We start from the raw sequence: 18,621 nt of genomic DNA, 5'->3' as shown, positions 1-18,621 counted from the left end.
GGAGAAAAGCCCTGAGAGAAACCCCTCCCAAAGCTATGGAAGGATTAAAGTGTAGGATTCTTCACACAAATTCACCTTCAGTCATCCAGGAAATCAACAGATTCATGACATTTTCAGTCCTACAAAAAAAAAAAATCAGAAACCTCTTACAAATTCATAGAACTTTCCAACAAGAAGGGACTAAAGGTCCCTGCTCTGTCACCTCTTTTGAATCACAGCAGCAGAAATCTCCAGTGACTGATGCTTTACATCACTGCAGGATGTTGTCATGACTTTGTGGTCTGGTTCAACCGACAGCTCAGAGCCCAGCAGCTCTCCTCATGTACATTTGTCACTTCTCAGGTTACCAAGTCCACCTGAGGTACCCCCAGTGCTGTGACACATGTTCCTATTCTGACTGTCCCAGATATTCACCAGCGCATTACTGAGACGCGACACAGAGCATGGAAAAGCAAGAGAGGGTAGAATTACCAGAAATCCACTTTTTTTAGCCCAGAAGCTGACCTCCTTTCCCCCCCCTCCGAGCGCTTGCAGGGAAAGGAAAGGGCACTGCCATGAAAATGGGTTGGATTGTGCAGGAACAGGGCTGAGTGGAAATGCTTACATACGGTGAAGCAGTGACATCACCATGCCAAATTCCAGGTTATGAACCCCCACCACCACTTTCCACTCACTTCTCATGTCTTCAGGAGCTTGTAACTTCAGCAGGGATTCCCTCTTTAACCCACAATTTCCTACAACTGAACCTGTGTTGAGTTGAAGTTCACTAAAAAAAAATTAATCAAAAAAGAGGCCATCAAATATGAATCATTGCCAGGGAGGAAAAATACTTTTATTCACAGAATGGCTCTGGTGAGAAGGGACATTAAAGATCATACAGTTCCAAACCCCTGCCAGGGGCAGGGTCACCTTCCACTAGCCCAGGTTGCTCCAAACCCTGGCCTTGGACACTTCCAGGGATCCAGGGGCAGCCACAGTTTCTCTGGGCAACCTGTGCCAGGGCCTCATCACCCTGAGAAGATTTTTTTTTTCCTTTTATACAGGAATATAAAGTAATCTCAAAAAGATTTTCCCTCTCACACATCAAGGGCTTGGAGCAGGGATGGGAATTTGGAGATAAAAGAGTATTCTAATTCCACTTATAAGAACTCTTCTGCTCTTGAGTTCCTATAAGGAAACAGCACTGTTTGCTTCGTAGGCTATGTCACACACTTAGGTTCAGGTTTTCATGGATGACAGAATCAGAGAATAGCTTGGGATGGAAAGAACCTTAAAGACCACCCAGTCCCACCCCCTGCCATGGGCAGGGACACCTTCCCCTAGACCAGGTGCTCAGAGGACCTTCCACATTCCACAGCCTGCAGCAGCAGAAGGCTGAAAATGCAGCCTGTAAAATCTCCAGATCACAGGGTCAAATAAATTTCACCTGCAGCACAGGACATGGCTTGTACTTCCAGCAGCTTCTTCCTGCCTCTCCAGCCACCTCTGGCAGTTTTTCTCTCGTCAGTAAAAACCCCTCTCCTAATTGTGAAGGATGTACCGAGGTGGCCACCAGCACACCGGGGATGTGGTCACCCACAGCCCCGGGCTACAGGATAGAGAAACAAGATTTCTCTACCCGGAGCTCCTCCTGCTGTCCTCTCACGGGAAATTCAGTATTAGCCATTCCCCAGCTGTAAGGGCAGGGAAAACACAAAATCATGGAATTATGGAATGGGCAGGCACACCTTCCACTATGCCAGGTTGCTCCAAGCCCCATCCAGCCCGGCCTTGGACACTTCCAGGGATTCAGGAACCCGCGCTCCCAGACCCTCACAGGGAAGAATTCCTTCTCAATATCCCATCTAGCCCTGCCGGCTGGCAGCATGAAGCCATTCCCCTTGTCCTGTCCCTCCATCCCCAGTCCCTCTCCAGTCCTCTTGGAGTCCCTTTAAGCACTGGAAGGGGCTCTTAAGTCTCTCCAGAGCCTTCTGCAGGCTGAACAATCCCAGCTCTCCCATACTGTCTCCAGAGAAGAGTATCGGCGTTGAACTTAGACAAGTCTTTGCAGTTTTAAACTACACCCTGCCTGAAGGTCCCAGATTGCTCTGTACCAGCACAACACACCCACCCACCCACAGACCTTCAGGAGGCTGCAAACCTGCAAAATCTCCTCCAACCCTGCTGTCATGGCTGTGTCGGATGAGAGGAGCTCCAAAATCTGGCTTTTAGATCTCACCAGGCAGCTGAAGTCCTTCCATAGCAGCACAAATCCCATATCTGTACCTGCTGTATCCCCAAAAGTGGGAATTCTACACCCCCCTAAACAGCCAGTCATAGGGTGAACAGTACAGACATTTTTATAACCCAAATAAAGATTTGTGGCTCCCAGAAAGAAGGGAGCAGGAGCTGTGCAGGCGTCTGGAGATGGGCAGTGAACACCAAACCTGTTCAGGGGTTTCTCCAAAGCTCAAATTCACCAGGACAAAAGAAATAGAAATTAAAGAAAAAGCCCAGACCTTCAGCAGCACTGGACCACAAGCAGCCAGAACTGGTCTGATTGTGTGTTCAGCTTTTCTTGCAAGTTCTCCATCCCTAGGACATGATCCCAGGCTAAAGGATTGGCAGGAGCAGGAGATGGAATCCATCTGTGCCAGGGACACATTCCCTGGGCAGCTCCGAGATCTCCCAGCGTCCTTCCCTAGGGGCAAAACCCCCATCAGGGGTGTGAAATCTGGAAATTCAAGCTGACCCACGGGCAGGGGAACAAGTCAGACTGCACCTGGCCCTCCATTGCCAGGAATCACCCTCCACAAGATGGGTGGGAAGGACAGAACCAACAGGAGAGGCTTTAGGCACCTCTCCCTGTGAGACTAGCAGATCTAGGCTATGTAATAGGGGCAAAATGGAAAAATAAAAAGGCGGGGGGGAAATTAAAGCTTCACTAACAGTGGAGCTCTCATATTGCTTGCTTCCCATCACCACTACTCAATGTTGGATTCCTAAATCCAATTTTTTTATTTAAAAGCTGGAACTCTTTAACACCAAAGCTAAAAACAATGCATTAAAAACAATCACAATTTGCTCCTAGGTTTTTTCCCCTCATCTCCTCGCAGAAACCAAATTATTCGCAAATACTCCACTCTGAAGACAGCAAGAACTTCCAGAGCTCCTGGCTCTTTTTAGTGCCAGAAATGCACAGCGAGGATATGCAGAGACTTGAGCTCCCCAAAATCCAGCTCAGCCACATGAAGCATTCAAACACGGAGAGTCTCCAGGCTGAGAGTCCATTAAAAACTTGGGCTCCTCCACCCAGAGGCTCAGATTAAGAAGATAATGTCATCAGACACCATGACCTGGTTGTCATCCTGCATGTGGGCCAGGGCCACCTTCACCTCGGCTGCTGAGAAGGGCTCGGGGTTGTCACGGTTGATGGATTCCATCACGCTCTTCAGGCTCACAGACTGGGCATGGGAAGCCTTGAACACCTCCAGGAGAGCAGCCTTGAATGCTTTCAACCTGGTCAGGGGAGAGGGAATCACCCTTGGAGAAACCACACAAATCCTTCCACTTGTTGGCAGCCCAGGATGCCTCAGCCCTTCCCCATTCCAGCAGCAGCACTCAGTAGGAAAGCCAAAAATCAGAGCTGGTAGTATCACAGATGCATGTCCAGCATGGGACAACAGCCTGGAGCCACACAGGGAGATGGACACACAGGGACAGCCTCCACTCACCTTAGCTCAGCCAACTCCAGCTTCTTCCCTTCGCCAGCTTCGGAGGCTTCGGGCGTTTTCGAAGGGTGTGCCTGAACTGAAGCAGAAGGAAGAGTTACCTTCATCCTGTGCCTGCTGACCAAGTACCCAGAGAGCAGAAGTACTGGGCTCAGGATAGGGCGTGATGCCAAACTGCCTCCCAGTACTGTTATTGATGCTGCAGTTTGGAGGTGGATGGAAAAAAATTAATCAGCAATAGAATCACAAAATGGTTTGGGTTGGAAGGGACCCTAAAGACCATCCAGTTCCACCCCTGCCATGGGCAGGGATACCTTCCACTATCCCAGCTTGCTCCAAGCCCTGTGCAGCCTGGCCTTAGACACTTCCAGGGATCCAGGGGCAGCCACAGCTTCTCTGGGCACCCTGTGCCAGGGCCTCCTCACCTTCACAGACAAGAATCCTTTCCAAATACCCCATCTAACCTTGTCCCATATGGATTTGTGGCTCTGAATGGTACTGTACCACACCAGGGACCACAGGTAACAGCAGCATTGCTGCTCCCCAGGCTATGCAGGCTCAACAGCACCCTCAAAGACCCAGGAGTCACCAAACCCAGGGACTCACCCTGTGGCATCTCCTCCTCAGCATCACTGAAGTCATACGGGTCGTAGGAGCCCTCCTTGCCTTCTGTGCGTGCCTTCTTCCTTCTGGGAGGGGGAAGAAAAGGTCAGCCAAGGGTATGGGCTGGAAAGGAAACTTAAGGACCATCCTGTTCCATCCTCTGCCATGGGCAAGGACACCTTCCACCATCCCAGGTTGCTCCAAGCCCTGTCCAGCCTGGCCTTGGACACTTCCACAGTTCCAGGGGTGGCCAAAGCTTCTCTGGCCAACCTGTGTCAGTGCTAACCAGCCAGTTCCTTATCAATGAAATTATGATGTCACTCTACTACAAATGGGGTGGGACACACCACGTGGCTGAGCAAAATGTGGAGTATTTCCCCAAGGCCTGTGGCAACATCAGAAGAGGCTGGTGCCCTTTGAACCACACCCCTCCCACTGCCTTGCTGTGGCTCCTACCTCCTTGTTCTGCGCTCCTCCTTGTCCTGTGACTCCTGATCTTCCTCCTTCTCAGTCTCTGAGTCATCCTCCACTGGCTTCCTGCGTTTTTTCTCCTTCTCCAGCACCTGTGTGGCAAAGGCAGGATTGACTCAGACCTCATTTTCACTCAAGCTGCTTTTAGGGACCAACCCCAAGCACTCAAAATCTCAAAGTGGTGGCCTGATCCCACACGGTGTGCAGGGAAGTTCACACCAGCAGCCCAGGGTGCTCAGCTTGCACCAAGTCCAACCTTTCCAATGACAGTCTCGGGATGTCCTGGGAACACAGGGACATCTTCCCCCCACCTTTTTGAAGTAGGCGAACTGCACCAGCTCCAGAGCTGCCTCAGCATCCTGCAGATCCACAGTCTTGTTCATCCTGGCCTTGGCGTGGGCTGTAGAGAGGCGGATCAGGGTCTCCAGGGTCCGGGCTGTGATAGGGGAGGTCTGGGGGGACAGAGAGGTGTCTGTGTGACCCTCACCGAGAGGCGTCACATCCAAGGTAGAAAACACCCATAAAAAGAGAAGCCTGTGCCTCAGTTTCCCTCCTCGTGGCCCAAGAGGGAGCTGTTCCCAGGGCTCACCCTGGCCACGTCGGAGTTTGTCTGGCTCTGGCTGCGCAGGCGGGAATACTCCTCGGCGATGTAGTTCGCCGACTCCTCGGTCAGCACAGGCTTGATCATCTTGGCCACGTGGATGTACTTCCTCATGAACTCCATGCTGACAATCTTCTCCCTGCGGGAATGCATGCACACAGTGGGGATGGGCTTCCCACCCATTTACACCTTGAGGGGCACCCAGCTGTGTAGGGAATTCAGCTCCAGATGTTCCCCACCTGCCCAGCACAAGAGATGAAGCAAGGCTCCTTTAGTATCCTACCCACGGATCAGCTGGAGCATTGCTGGCACTGTCTGGATACTCAGGCCAAACCCATGAACCCATGAACAGTGCTGGACACCCTTGGGAGCTCCAGGGGATGCAGGACTCACTTGCGGCGGTTGGGCCCGTGCAGGAGGTCATCGTGTTTCTCATAGACCTGCAGCTCCTGCTCCTCCTCCTGCATGAAGTCAGGGTCATCTGTAGCCAGCATCTCCACAGCACTGCCCAGGGGCATGGCTGGAAAGGGGAATGTCACAGATAACAGGCTTTTACCCTCTGGAGTAACTTCTAATAGACCTGAGAAAGAGTCCCCAAGAGCTGCCACCAAGGGGTGGCACCTGTCTGAGGAGGGATGGGACTCACCATCCCCATCCTGCTCGTTGGGGTTGCGGTAGCGGTGCATCCTCAGGACGTGGTCCGAGATCTCCCTGTCCTGCTCGGAGTCCATCTGGTCCAGCACGATGAAGAGCAGGTCAAAACGGGAGAGCAGGGAGTCCTGCAGGCCGATGTTCTCCATGGGCGTCTTGTACTGGTCATACTGGGGAGGGACAGCATGAGGGGTTATAGGAGACCCTCACGGGTCAGTCCTGGCTGCCAGGGAAGTTAGCGGGACCTCCCTAAGCAAGGCCTGAAAGGAGGGAGGGAGGGATAGATGGGTGGATGGATGTCCTGGCAGCTGGACAGCACACCAAACCCAGCCTACTGCAGCAGTACAGCCACTTCCCCATCCTGCAAGGCTCTTATTTCCAAAGAAAGTGAGTATTTTTTGCAATCCCTGATCAGACACCAAGAGGCTCATCACCAACATGAGGGTCCACCGGGCTGCCCCAACACCCAGGCAGAACCAAACAGGGAGAGAAACCCCAGGAGCTCCTGTCTGCTATAGGAAAGCCATGACCACAACAGACACCAAACCAACAAGGTCTTTGCTGTACCACACATCCAAATCACTGGTTTGGGGGATCTTTTGGAATTCACCAGCTGCCTCCTCCTAGCATCCTCCCTTCTCCAGGGAAGGGTAACACCAGCACTCACCCGGCCGTAGACGGGGTTGGCAGCAGCCAGGACGCTGCAGCGGGAGTTGAGGCGGGCCTGGATGCCAGCCTTGGCGATGGTGACCCGTCCCTGCTCCATCACCTCGTGGATGGCCGTGCGGTCGATGTCGGACATCTTGTCGAACTCGTCGATGCACACCACGCCCCGGTCGGCCAACACCATGGCTCCTGCTTCCAGGCGCCGCTCCCCTGGCATGGGATGGGGGAAAACCGGGTTAGCCACCACCCACCGGGCCTACACATCTCCTGCACTGCCATACCCATCACCCCCAGGATGAGGGTGAACCTCAAGGAGCAGCACCATCATTCTGGGCTGCTCTCCAACCCAACTCTACAGCAGAGATGCTTAGGGTAATGGTCAGGGTTAGGAATCTCTTCCCATTGAGGAAGGCTATTGCTGGCCCTCAGATGTGAGACCAAGTGGAAGAGGAGTAAAGAAAACCATCACCTAAGAGAGGTGGAGAAAATATCCCAAAAAACATGGGATCCCATGATCCAGAATGATCATTACCATAAAGCTTCTGGTTGGAGCAAATCCTGCAAGTGTCACTGCAGAATGAACACCATAAAATCACTAAGGTTGGAAAAGACCTTTCAGATCACTGAGATCAGCAGCCTTAGATGTCAGAGACCCTCCCAGGAGGTAACAGACACCACCCCAGTGCTCCTCACCTGTCTCCTGGTCTGTGGTGACAGCAGCAGTGAGGCCGACACCGGAGGAGCCCCTGCCTGTGGTGGGGATGGCCCGGGGTGCTGTGCTCAGCACGTACCTCAGCAGCTGGGATTTAGCCACGGAAGGGTCTCCTAGGATGGAGAATGACTCATTTAGGAATAACTCATCCCCTGGATACCAATTGCACCATCACCCCATGTCTGGTTTGGGGGCGTTAAGAGCAGTGGCAGGTAGAGGGGGAAAGGAACAGAAGGGGTTTGTTCAGACTTCATAAAATAAGATGATCTTCCCACCAGCATCAATAATCCCATGAGAGGACACAGAGAATTTGGAGATAAGAGACTTGAGACAAGAATCAATGGAGACAATTCAAAATACAGGAAAGCCCAATAGTACAGCAGAAAGAAAAAATAAAAGTCTCCTTGACCATGGGTAAACACTAGGATAATGGCTAACAGAGGTCATGGGATCCCCTAGAACCATGGAATAGTTTGGAGTGGAAAAGGACATCAAATGTCACCTCGCTCCAACTCCCTGCCATGAGTAGGGACACCTTCCACTAGCCCAAGTTGCTCCAAGCCCCAGTGTCCAACCTGGCTTTGGACACTTCCAGGGATCCAGGAGCAGCCACAGCTTCTCTGGGCACCCTGTGCCAGGGCCTCAGCACCCTCACAGAGAAGAATTCCTTCCCAATATCCCATCTAGCCCTGCCCTCTGGCACTGGGAAGACATCTCTCCTTGTCCTGTCCCTCCATCCCTTGTCCCCAGTCCCTCTCCAGCTCTCCTGGAGCCCCTTTAGGCTCTGGAAGGGGCTCCAAGGTGTCCCTGGAGATTTCTCCAGGCTGAACAACCCCAGCTCTCCATGCCTGGCTCCAGAGCAGGGGGGTTCCATCCTTGCACTCCTGTCCAAGGTTTCTTTTGCACTCACTCCAACAGGTCCACAACTTTCTTGTGCTGATGACTCTACATCTGGATGCATCTCCATCCCTGGATATGTTCAAAGCCAATTGGAAAAGTCCCAAAGCAACCTGACCTAGCAGTGACACCAGCTCAGCCTGGCACACATCCCTGGACCAGGAGCCTCCAGATGTCCTTTCTAACCTTAGTTACTCCACAAAACTAAATCCAGAATCCCCCAACACCACCAACCCAGGGGGCCTCTGCCCAGCCCTCCCACACCTATCAGCAAGATGTTGATGTCTCCTCGGATGCGGCTCCCATTGTCCAGGATCTTCTCCACCCCTCCCAGCAGCATGCAGAGAATGGCCTTCTTGATGTACTCATGCCCATGGATGCTGGGAGCCAGGGATCTGGCCAGCTGGTCAAAGATATCCTAAGGAAGAAGAGGCAGAGCATGGCCCATCACATGGGCTAGAGCAAGCAACAACAAGCAATACTTCAAAAGATCATTTCAGCCCAAATTTCAGCTTATTCCTATCACAGAGCCACACGGACGAAAATTATTTGGAAAGGAGAAGACTGTTGGCCAGAGTTTTCCTTCACAGTGGGATTGATCTGAAGTCCAGGAGCATCTTGTCACTGTCACCCAAACAAGCACTAGAAGCAGTGAGAGGAAGGCTTGCTCCTCTCTGTGCGACAAAGGAAGGCTCTGAGCATGAGAGGCTGAGGCAGAACCCCATTATCACAGTCTGGGATGAGAAAAGAGGTGCTCCTCCTGCAGAGGAAATTCCATGGAAACCCACTGGTAGGGTCAAGACATAGCAGAGCCACCAGCAGGAAGGATGCTCTGCAAGCAGTACAGAAGACGCAAGAAAAACAACAAGGCCTGATCAGAGTCCGAGAAAATCACAGAAAATTCAAAGGAAATTAGTTAGAAAATCCAACAACCTGCTAAGAGGGTTGAAGAGTTACTTGCAACCCAAGAACCCCCTTAGCCACATGCCAAGCTGAAACTTCATGCCTGGACACAAGACTTAAGATACCTTGGAGCGGCTCTTGCTGAATCTCTTGATCTTGGCCACATCTGAAGCAGAGTAGAGAGGCCGGACGTCTTTGCTCATCTGCTTCACATGGCAAGCAATGAGGATGGTCCTGGAGAAGGGACACAGCTGTGGTCAGCTCTGCAAACCCCACAGAGACACAGCAGAAGCTTCTACAGGGCCATCACTTGCTCTAGGAAGTCCTGGAAGGGGGTGGGAAGCTATGACAGCTGTAGCACCCTCGATCTGACTGTGCTGGATCATCAGTGGAGCATCTTTTAAAAGCATTCAAACCCTTCTGGGCACAGCTGGAAGTTACAGCTGCACACTGTGAGGGGAGAACCTCACCACAGTCTACAGCTTCCTCACGAGGGGAAGTGGATTAGCAGCACCAATCTCTCTCTGGTGACCAGTGACAGCACCCAAAGGAATGGCTGGGGTCAGGGGAAGTTTGGATTGGATATCAGGAAAAGGTTCTTCCACCAGAGGGTGGTGGGGCACTGAAGAGGCTGCCCAGGGAATGGGCACAGCCCCAAGAAGGCTGCCAGAGCTCCAGGAGAGTTTGGACAACACTCTCAGGGCTGCACAGGGTGGCACTGCTAGGGTGTCTGTGCAGGGCCAGGAACTGGACTCGATGATCCTTATGCTGAGATGGAAAGGACCCACACATGGTAAACAGGATCAAGGTACAGACCACTTCCAAGCACTTTAAGCCACTGTCTGACCCAACTCTCTGATGTCCACCTTCCAGAGACCCAGCCAAACCGGGTGGGAGGGCTGAAGCCCAAGGAAGACCCACCTGAAAGTGCCTGAAGTGTAGCCCCCTTTCTTCCCTGGCAGGCAGCGATACGTCCCCACCACCTGGATGCGGTCCCCAGGCTTCACCCTGTCCACCAGGTCATCATCCAGAACCACATCCACCGAGCGGGGCAGCTGCCCCGCCGGGGCCTTCTCAGGCATCTCCTGGATGGTGATGGTCTGGTGGTCCTTGTAGACTGAGAGGCCAAACTCTGTCTCCAGCGGGTTGTTCTCTTCATCCTAAAGCAGGAACACAAATTAAAAGATGAGCACAACTTTTCAGGAGAGCAGGGAGAAGTGGGTTCATCCAAGCAGGGGGAACATGGGCTGCATCACCCAACTTGCACAAGGCTGCTGGAAGGGAGGCTGGAGCTCACCAGCTCTGTACTGAAGCTGGCAGATTCTACCTAGAGGAACCTGCTGCTGCTTCACCTCACCTTTGTAGGGTAGATGGAGCTGGATGGGAAAGCATCCAGGGAGGTCATGTCTGTGTATCGGCGCTCGATTGTTTTCTTGGTAGCTGGGCAATAATGGACACTCCGGACAACTTTTGGACGCACCAGAGAGCCTGGGGTTGGAAAACACAGGAGTTAGGGGACAGGATTTCCCACCCCTCTGTCAGTAGACAGCCCCCAAAAGGGTCTCCAATACGAAAATGCACTTGGGCCAGAACTCCCTGTCAAATATGGATAGGATATGCTGATTTTAAAGACCATCCCAACACTCAAGACCTTCAGCCATCCTCCCTAGCCCAAGCTCCCAGGATACAGAATCAGGGAATGGTTTTGGTTGGAAGGAACATTAAAGATCATCCAGTTTCACTCCCTGCCATGGCCAGGGACACCTTCTAGTATCCCAGGCCGCTCCAAGATCCATCCACAATCTGGCCTTGGACACTTCCAGGGATCTCGGGGTAGCCACAGCTTCTCTGGGCACCCTATGCCAGGGCCTCCCTACCCTCACAGCCAAGAATTCCTTCCCAATATCCCATCTAATCCTACCCTCTGTCAGCGTAAAGCCATTTCCCCTTGTCTTGTCCCTCCAGACCCTTGTCCCAAGTCTCTCTCCACGCCACAGCTCCTGGAGGGCTCCAGCTCCCCCACAGCAAACCCTTGACCCCTCCACAGCCCCTGGGTGTCCTCCAGTCTCACACTTTGTCACGATGCCCTCCACGCAGACGATGGAGCTGAGGAAACAGGCTGTCAGTGTCCGTGGGGACACGTGCTTGGAGCCAAAGCTGCCCTCCAGCCCGATGTAGAAGTCCTCGTACTGCTTGGCGTAGGTGGCGTCAACGGAAGCGACAAAATCCTTCAGGGCACGCTGGAAGGCAATCAGCTCCTCGAAGGCATTGCTCAGGAGCCTGCAGCACAGGGAGGTCACAAACCAGATGGGTCAACCCCTTCCTCCTCAATACTTTTCCCACACTCCCACTTGCTCCACAATTTTACCAGAAGCAGGAGGTGAAAAAACAAAATCCATCACAGCTCTGTGTGAGTTGCACTGGCACCAACAGACAGAAGGAGAACAATTCTAAGCATATCTGAAAGCTTCACATGACCCTGGCCAGATTGGCAAGGCTGGTCCAAAATATCCCTGAGCATCCTCAAAAAGGCTGAGAGGTGGGGCTGGTCAGCCTGGAGGAGACTCTGAGAAGACCTTAGAGCCGCTTCCAGTGCCTAAAGGGGCTCCAAGACAGCTGGAGAGGTACTTGGGACAAGGGCATGGAGAGAGAGGATGAAGGGGGATGGCTTCATGCTGCCAGAGGGAAGGGTTTGATGGGATACTGGGAAGGAATTGCTCCCTGTGAGGGTGGGGAGGCCCTGGCTTTCACCAGAGGACAAGGTTGGGTGTTTTCTTGTGACAAATGACCTGCAGAACCTCGGCAGGATCTTTGAAACCCCTCTCAGGCCCAGTGCTCCAGGTGTCCCCAGTGCCCCACACCCACCTGCTGGCTCTCTTCTCGTTCTTGCGCCTCAGGTCGTTGATGTTGACAACGAGCCGATATTGGTTGTCACTGATCATGTCCCGAACCTTGCTCTGGTAAATCCCTTGGTCTTCCTGCAAGTGGGAGTGGGGGAAAGATACCCAAAAAGCAACTCACTTTGCATGTCCGCCTGTGTGAAAAAACCCAGGAGCTTATTCCTGCAGAGCTGGATCCCCTTATCCCACCGGCTAAGCAGGAAAGGGCAGCACAGGGACCAGGTGTTCCCTAACCCCTGGCAGGAATGGGGGAATACAGGAACCAGGGTGTCCCAACCCCTGGGGTACATGGCGGGGAGGATCAGGTAGTTCCCAGCTCCCGGGGACATGGATCGGGGAGACGGACGGGCACAGGGACCAGATGTTCCCGAACTTCGGGAGTAGAAGGGGAGTGGGGGTGCACAGGGATGAGATGCTCCCCAATCCCCGAGGATACAGGGGGGACGGGACATGGGGACACGGATCAGATGTTCCCCAAACCGGAGGGGCATGGAGGGGACGCATCACCCGCGCCTCCCAGCTCGTCTCACCTCATCGTCCAGGAAATCGAGGTAATCGCGCTGCGCTTCCCGCAGCTCCGCATCCTCCAGCCCGCCTGCCGGTGCCGCCATTCTGCCGGCCGCCCCGGGACGGGTCCCTCCGCCGCTGCTGCCGGGAAAGGCGGTGAGAGCCGACGGGAGCCGGGCTGGCCCCGCAATCCGCTCCGACCCCGCGGATCCGCCCCCGCCGCGCGCCCGTTTCGCGCCAAACGCGGCTCCCTTCCCGCCACCGCGCGGGAAACCCGCCTCCGGCCCGCCCCCCGCCGCTGCCGATTGGTCATCTGCGCCTAGTGCCAGCCAATGGAGCGGTGGTACAGTGATTGACGTGAATTTCAGCCTATCAAAATGCGGGGCGGGGCCAGGGGTCCCGGGGATCGGATATGGTCCCGGATCCGGCCTTTGGAAGTTACAGAGGGGCTGGAAAATGTCGCTTTAGGGCGAAAAAAATATATAAGAATCAAACACGAAAACAACAAAACCACCCAGATAAATTCCCAAACCAAGAAAAACCCAACAAAAACTAATTAAAAGCTAATTTGGCGTTTTGTTTTTTATATCGTATTTTGAGGAGCCCTGTTTCCGGGTGTTTTCACCCCGTACAGGTTGGGTGGGTGTTGTTTTTTCCTAAAACATGGCCCGGTGTGGCTTCAGCAGTTTGGGGGTGAACACACAAAATCGACAGGTCCTGTGGTATTTGGAATGGAAAATGCGATTTTGGATGTGTCTAAGAATCACGGGATGGTTTGGGTTGGAAGGGACCTTAAAGCTCATCTCATTCCACCCCCTGCCATGGGCAGGGACACCTTCCACTATCCCAGGCTGCTCCAAGCCCCATCCAGCCTGGCCTTGGACACTTCCAGGGATCCAGGGGCAGCCACAGCTTCTCTGGGCACCCTGTGCCAGGGCCTCACCACCCTCCCAGGGAAGGATTTTTCCCCAATATCCCATCGAACCATGCCCTCTGGCAAGTAAAAAACCATTCCCCCTTGTCCCATCACTATCTGCTTGTGTAAAAACTCTCTTTCCCTCTTTTTTTTCCAAACCTCCTTTAAGTCCCCTAAGAGGCAGGATCCAAAAGGTGCCGCTGCCTACAGGGAGATCTGCTGCTCCCCCTAAAAAAACCCACAGTGGTATCCTTTAAAAATCTTTATCTAAACTCTGTTCAAAAATAGAAGAAGAATAAAAAGCACAACAAAACTATTTTGATCAGCGAGGCATACCGGGCACACAAACTTGGCCGTGTCCCCTGGATATTGTAGCTCACAACAGTTTTTCCAAGGTAATCCTGGGAATAAATATTCACCCCGGGGTCGGCTGGGCTGTGCAAACGCTGAGGCACAGAATTCCCACTGCCTGATGTCTCCAGAGGGAGCAGCATTCCTGTTTCTGAAGAGGAGCAGGAAACAACCTTTGCCCCGTTTCCCGTTTTGTGTTTGCGTGCCTGGATCCGATCACTCGCTGGGAATGCCTGGGCGCTCTGTGGCCAGGGTGGGATACGTGCAGCCCAGGTCCTGGATATTTGTTCTACTCCTGAGAGATGTTTTCCCTCATTGCTCTGTGTCAAAGTGAAAGTTCGAAGTTTCCTTTTTTAGGCCTTTTATCTCCTCTGGAATAATTTGATGCAGTATTCAGCTGAGAAGGTTGGCAGAAATAAATTATCTCATGCTCTGTTGCTGTTTTCTTCCTTTTCCCCTTTTCTCCTTCCTCTTCCTCTTCCTTTTCCTTTCCTTTTTCCTTTCCATTTTTCTTGTTGTTTTGGTTTTTTTTTCCTTTAATCTTTCAGGTTACCCTGCTAGCTCCAGAGATGTTCCCTGCAGCTGGAATGCCCCCCACGCTTCTGCACACTCAGCAGGACCCATTTCCCTCCATCTGCTCCTCAAATCCACCCTTTCCCTCTGATTTGATGGACATTTCTGATTTTCATGCATGGAGAAACCACAAAGAATGAACAGAGAAAACCTGTGGTGTGACCCTGGCACTTCTATTTCTATTTCTATTTCTATTTCTATTTCTATTTCTATTTCTATTTCTATTTCTATTTCTATTTCTATTTCTATTTCTATTTCTATTTCTATTATTTCTATTTCTATTTCATTTACCTTTACGTTTACATTTAAAATTATATTTATATTTATATTTATATTTATATTTATATTTATATTTGTATTTACACTTATGGGGTTTGTTTGTTTAAGTGGGCACATCATCCACTGAGGATCTAAATTGGCTGGAGGAATCTGTGAAAATCCCCAAAGGAAATAAGATTTATCCCATAAAAATTGCCAGAACCCGATGTGAGATTTCACCTCTGAGAGGCTTTTCCTCCCTCTGCAGCAGGCAGAATATTAAATCCAGCAATGGACTGTCTGCATGCTCCACTGCAGATAAAATATGGGTGGAAAAATTAAAATATGGGTGCAAAGCACCCCGTGAGTACAACACGGAGCGGGTACCAGGGTGGGATTCAGGCATATCTATGCGGATTGCACAAGATCTCACCCACATTTGGGTGGTCAAAACGAATCCCAGCCCACGGAGATGTTGTTGGTGGATGCGGTTTTCCTCCTGCCAGGAGCTCCTGGCCGCAAGGTAACAGGAGTTGGGGATAAAAATAGCGCTTGTGTTATTCATGACAGCGCCCTATAGCAACTGCTGAGTGCCTGAATAATTCATCGAGCAGGGCAGGCTGGGGAGGGATGGACAGAGGTGGGGAAGGCTGGGAAGAAGGCAGGAGCCTTCCCTGCCTCTTGAGATTCCCCAGGATTGTGGGTTCACCTCCCTGCCGAATTCTGGAGGTTACGGGGTGAAAAGGCAGCACAAGCTCACAGGGACGTTTAGTACTTCCTATCCACTGGAAAAACAACAACAACAACAACAACAACAACAAAAGAAAAAGAAAAAGAAAAAAAAAAAACCCCAGGAATTAAGCACTTAGCACACAGAGGGACAGGTCTGCAAGGCTTGCAGAGAAACAGAAGGATCGAGGGTGGATGCAGGAGCAATTTCTATGGCCAGAGCACTCAGTGTGGATTATCTCATCCCCTCCTCACACCTCTGTGTGTCAGCATCCACCTGTACTTAGTTTCTGAGGTTTAAGAGTACCCTGTGATCCCTCTAATACTCTGGGATGTTGTGGGGTTTTGTTGTTATTGCTGTCATTTTGTTGGTTTTGTTGTTTTGTTTTTGTTTTTTTTTTCCTCGTAGTTCAATGAAATGTCAGTTTTCAAGCCACAGTTCAATTTTCAAGTTGCCATCTCTTTGCTTTCCTGTCTGCTGAGTAGCCTTGCCTCACCCATGAAGGGTAGGGGTGAGATTTGTGGCTCATTCACATCTCCAAAAACAGGGGAAGGGTACCCCAAATTCGATGGAGTGTCACCTGATCATCAAGCAACACACTGGAGTGGAGGTTTCTAATCTATTTGTAATAAAATAGAAGGATAACAACATGGAATGCAATGTTTGGAATGGAGAAAAGCCTCTTTTTAGAACTGAAATTATGTGGAGAAGTGAGACCACCTATGAGATGTTTTTATCAGGGTAATTTTTACATTTTCCAGGAGATTAAAGGGATTTATATTTACTGGGTTCTCCTGAAGCTGCAGTTGCAGGAGCTGAACCCTAACTAGGGGGTGAATTCATTCTCACAAGCGGAGTGTTGTCCTGACTCTCTCATCACAAATAATTTGATGCTGAAGGAGCCCTTCTTAATCCTCTCTCCTGACCTTTTCCCTAACACAGGCTGGAGAACTTCACCCCATGGCATCTTCACCCAGCTCAGGCATTTCTGACATTGTTTTCTTGAAGGATTTGTTATTTCCATGCACTCTGGTAAATCTTTAAATGGTTATAGAGTCTGGTTTCTTTCCAAGTTGCGGAGAAGAAAAACATGGAAAACTACTATTAGGGTGTATAAATGGAATTTCTTTTTTTGAAAGGCACAGGGAGCTGCTGGTATCTCACCAGGAGAGCACAGGAAAGTGGGTAAGGAGTTAAAGCTCTGACTTTCAGTGTGTTTGGATGGGCTGTAGCCACCTTCTTTCTTCCCACAGTAGGAGCCCAGAGCATATGGATTTGTTTTTCCTCCCAGATGCCTCTAGCACAGCCCTAGCACAGCGATGGGAACATAAAATCTTGTTGTGGTCCTGATGCACAGCTACTCCAGATCCTGTGGGGGTTCATCCTGTCTTCGTGCTGTGCAGGAGGAAAATACAGCAATTAATAGAAAACCAAAACAAACCCACACAGGCCATGCCTGCGGGCATAGGGAAAACTGAATTCCAAATGAAACCAAAGGAGTGGCTGAATCAACAAGAAAGCTATGGAATGGGACAACCCAACCACATTTGCAGGGAAGTCCAAAGGGGCCCAGACACACAGCTGAGGTTTGGTGCTGTTATTTTTGGTCTCCTCATCTGCTCTCATGACTTCTGGCTGTTACTAAACAGTGACAGCTGCTTGTGGGTTTTTTTCCCCTATTCTCTCATTTTTTCTACCCTCAAGCCTAAAAATCACCCATCTGTATGCAAAATATCTCTGCCTCTTCCTCAGAATCTCTGGGAGCTGCTGTCAGCCCTGGGGCAGGATCCATTGGTCACTTGAGCAAGTGATATCCAGCTTTAGAATCACAGAATCATGGAATGGTTTGGGCTGGAAGGGACCTAAAAGAACTCTTAATTCCACCCCCTGCCATGGGCAGGGACACCTTCCACTATCCCAGGCTGCTCCAAGCCCCATCCAACCTGGCCTTGGACACTTCCAGGGAAGTGTACATCACCCTTATTATAAAGAATTTATTCCAAGCATCTAATCTAACCCTGCCCTTTTACACCCATTCCCTCTGTCCTGTCCCTCCATCCCTTGTCCCCAGTCCCTCTCCAGCTCTCCTGGAGCTCCTTTAGGCTCTGGCAGGGGCTCTGAGCTCTCCCTGGATCCTTCTCTTCTCCAGGTGAACACCCCCAGCTCTCCCAGCCTGGCTCCAGAGCAGAGGGGCTCCAGCCCCTGGAGAAGCTCCTCTGGATTTACTCCAGCAGCTCCATATCCTATTTATGCTGAGTACCCCAGATCTGGAGGCAGCTCTGCAGGTAGGGTCTCACCTGAGAGAAGCAGAGGGGCAGAATCCCACCCTCCCCTGCTGCCCCAGGACTTGGGGGGTTTCAGGGATGGGTCATGTCCATCTCTCACCCACCAGCACTCCCAAATCCTTCTACCCAGGGCTGCTGTGGATCTGTTCCCCGCCCTGATGGGAAGCTGCAGCACTCAGTGTAAGGCACACTAGTAACCCCCATCAGACTGTCACAATGGGCTGTCACTGCTGCGGGCAAACCACGAGGAGGCAGGGAAATCCCGACCCCGAATTGCTACACAATCCTTGTGCAGCACGTGGGGAACAGCTGATGGTGCCAAAATTAACTGCATCGAGCTAATGGTTCTTCTTTCTGATTGCAGAGGCTGAACTTGGTAACCCAGGGCCTCTGTGGATTATTTTTTCTGAATTATTAGTCTTATATTATTACATATAATAAAGCCTTAGTGTTCTAATGTGTTATTAGTGTTCTAATTCTGCACCTGCAGCATTTTTATTCAAAACATGGATTTAAAATTAGCCAAATCGATGATGAGCCTCAATTCTTGCCCATATGGGCACAGACAGGGCAAGAAAAAATTATTTTCCCCCACTACAATAACAGCAAGTCAATATTTCTTATTACAGGCAAATACAGGGAAAAGGTAACTCATCCTACTTTCTGGATTACATTTGGTGCTTGGAATACCTCAGTTGTCTTTGATGCAAAGCTGCTGTGCTGCTCCTCAGCAGCATTCTGTGGACATGGATGCTTCTTGGTGGAGGGAGACCCTGATCCACAAGAGATCCTTTTTTTTTTTTTTGAGTAATAACTCTAAGCACCTAAAAATAACAGGACAACCTTTTGCAGGTCCCTTCCAAGGTCCTTTCCAACGCATTTGGGTG

The 18,621-nt window shown here is 51.2% G+C and overlaps 1 protein-coding gene across 5 annotated transcripts; it reads right to left on the bottom strand.

Moving 5' to 3' along the window:
* Window positions 1-3,068: 3,068 nt before the first annotated feature.
* On the bottom strand, window positions 3,069-12,829 carry MCM3 (minichromosome maintenance complex component 3). 5 transcript variants are annotated; one of them, XM_062488403.1, is made up of 17 exons: window positions 12,645-12,829; window positions 12,080-12,192; window positions 11,286-11,494; window positions 10,572-10,702; window positions 10,136-10,374; window positions 9,340-9,448; window positions 8,576-8,729; window positions 7,396-7,527; window positions 6,704-6,912; window positions 6,032-6,206; window positions 5,779-5,905; window positions 5,374-5,524; window positions 5,096-5,236; window positions 4,770-4,876; window positions 4,317-4,399; window positions 3,714-3,789; window positions 3,069-3,498 (listed from the first exon to the last, which is right to left on the bottom strand). In XM_062488403.1, exons 1-17 carry the CDS (start codon window positions 12,723-12,725, stop codon window positions 3,300-3,302), a joined length of 2,436 nt encoding a protein of 811 aa, XP_062344387.1. In that variant the 5' UTR covers window positions 12,726-12,829; the 3' UTR covers window positions 3,069-3,299. The 5 variants fall into 5 exon arrangements, with proteins under 5 accessions (XP_062344387.1, XP_062344388.1, XP_062344390.1 ...); XM_062488404.1 differs by having other exon boundaries at window positions 4,317-4,396; XM_062488406.1 differs by having other exon boundaries at window positions 4,317-4,396; window positions 10,136-10,323.
* Between the last annotated feature and the right edge of the window lie 5,792 nt (window positions 12,830-18,621).

Source organism: Cinclus cinclus, chromosome 3 (genome assembly GCF_963662255.1).
Source record: "Cinclus cinclus chromosome 3, bCinCin1.1, whole genome shotgun sequence".
In the NCBI taxonomy this organism is placed as follows: domain Eukaryota; kingdom Metazoa; phylum Chordata; class Aves; order Passeriformes; family Cinclidae; genus Cinclus; species Cinclus cinclus.
Note: the sequence above shows the minus strand (reverse complement) of the source record. Positions and strands in the feature narration are given on the sequence as shown.

What these genes read in the sequence shown, in the direction of transcription:
- MCM3 (XM_062488403.1), bottom strand. Translation starts at nt 12,725, where the DNA reads ATGGCGGCACCGGCAGGCGGGCTGGAGGATGCGGAGCTGCGGGAAGCG. An exon ending in TACACTTCAGGCACTTTCAG is followed by an intron (nt 9,449 to 10,135) that starts GTGGGTCTTCCT and finishes TCCCTTCTCCAG; the next exon opens with GACCATCCTCATTGCTTGCC. An exon ending in CACGGGCCCAACCGCCGCAA is followed by an intron (nt 5,525 to 5,778) that starts GTGAGTCCTGCA and finishes GCATTCCCGCAG; the next exon opens with GGAGAAGATTGTCAGCATGG.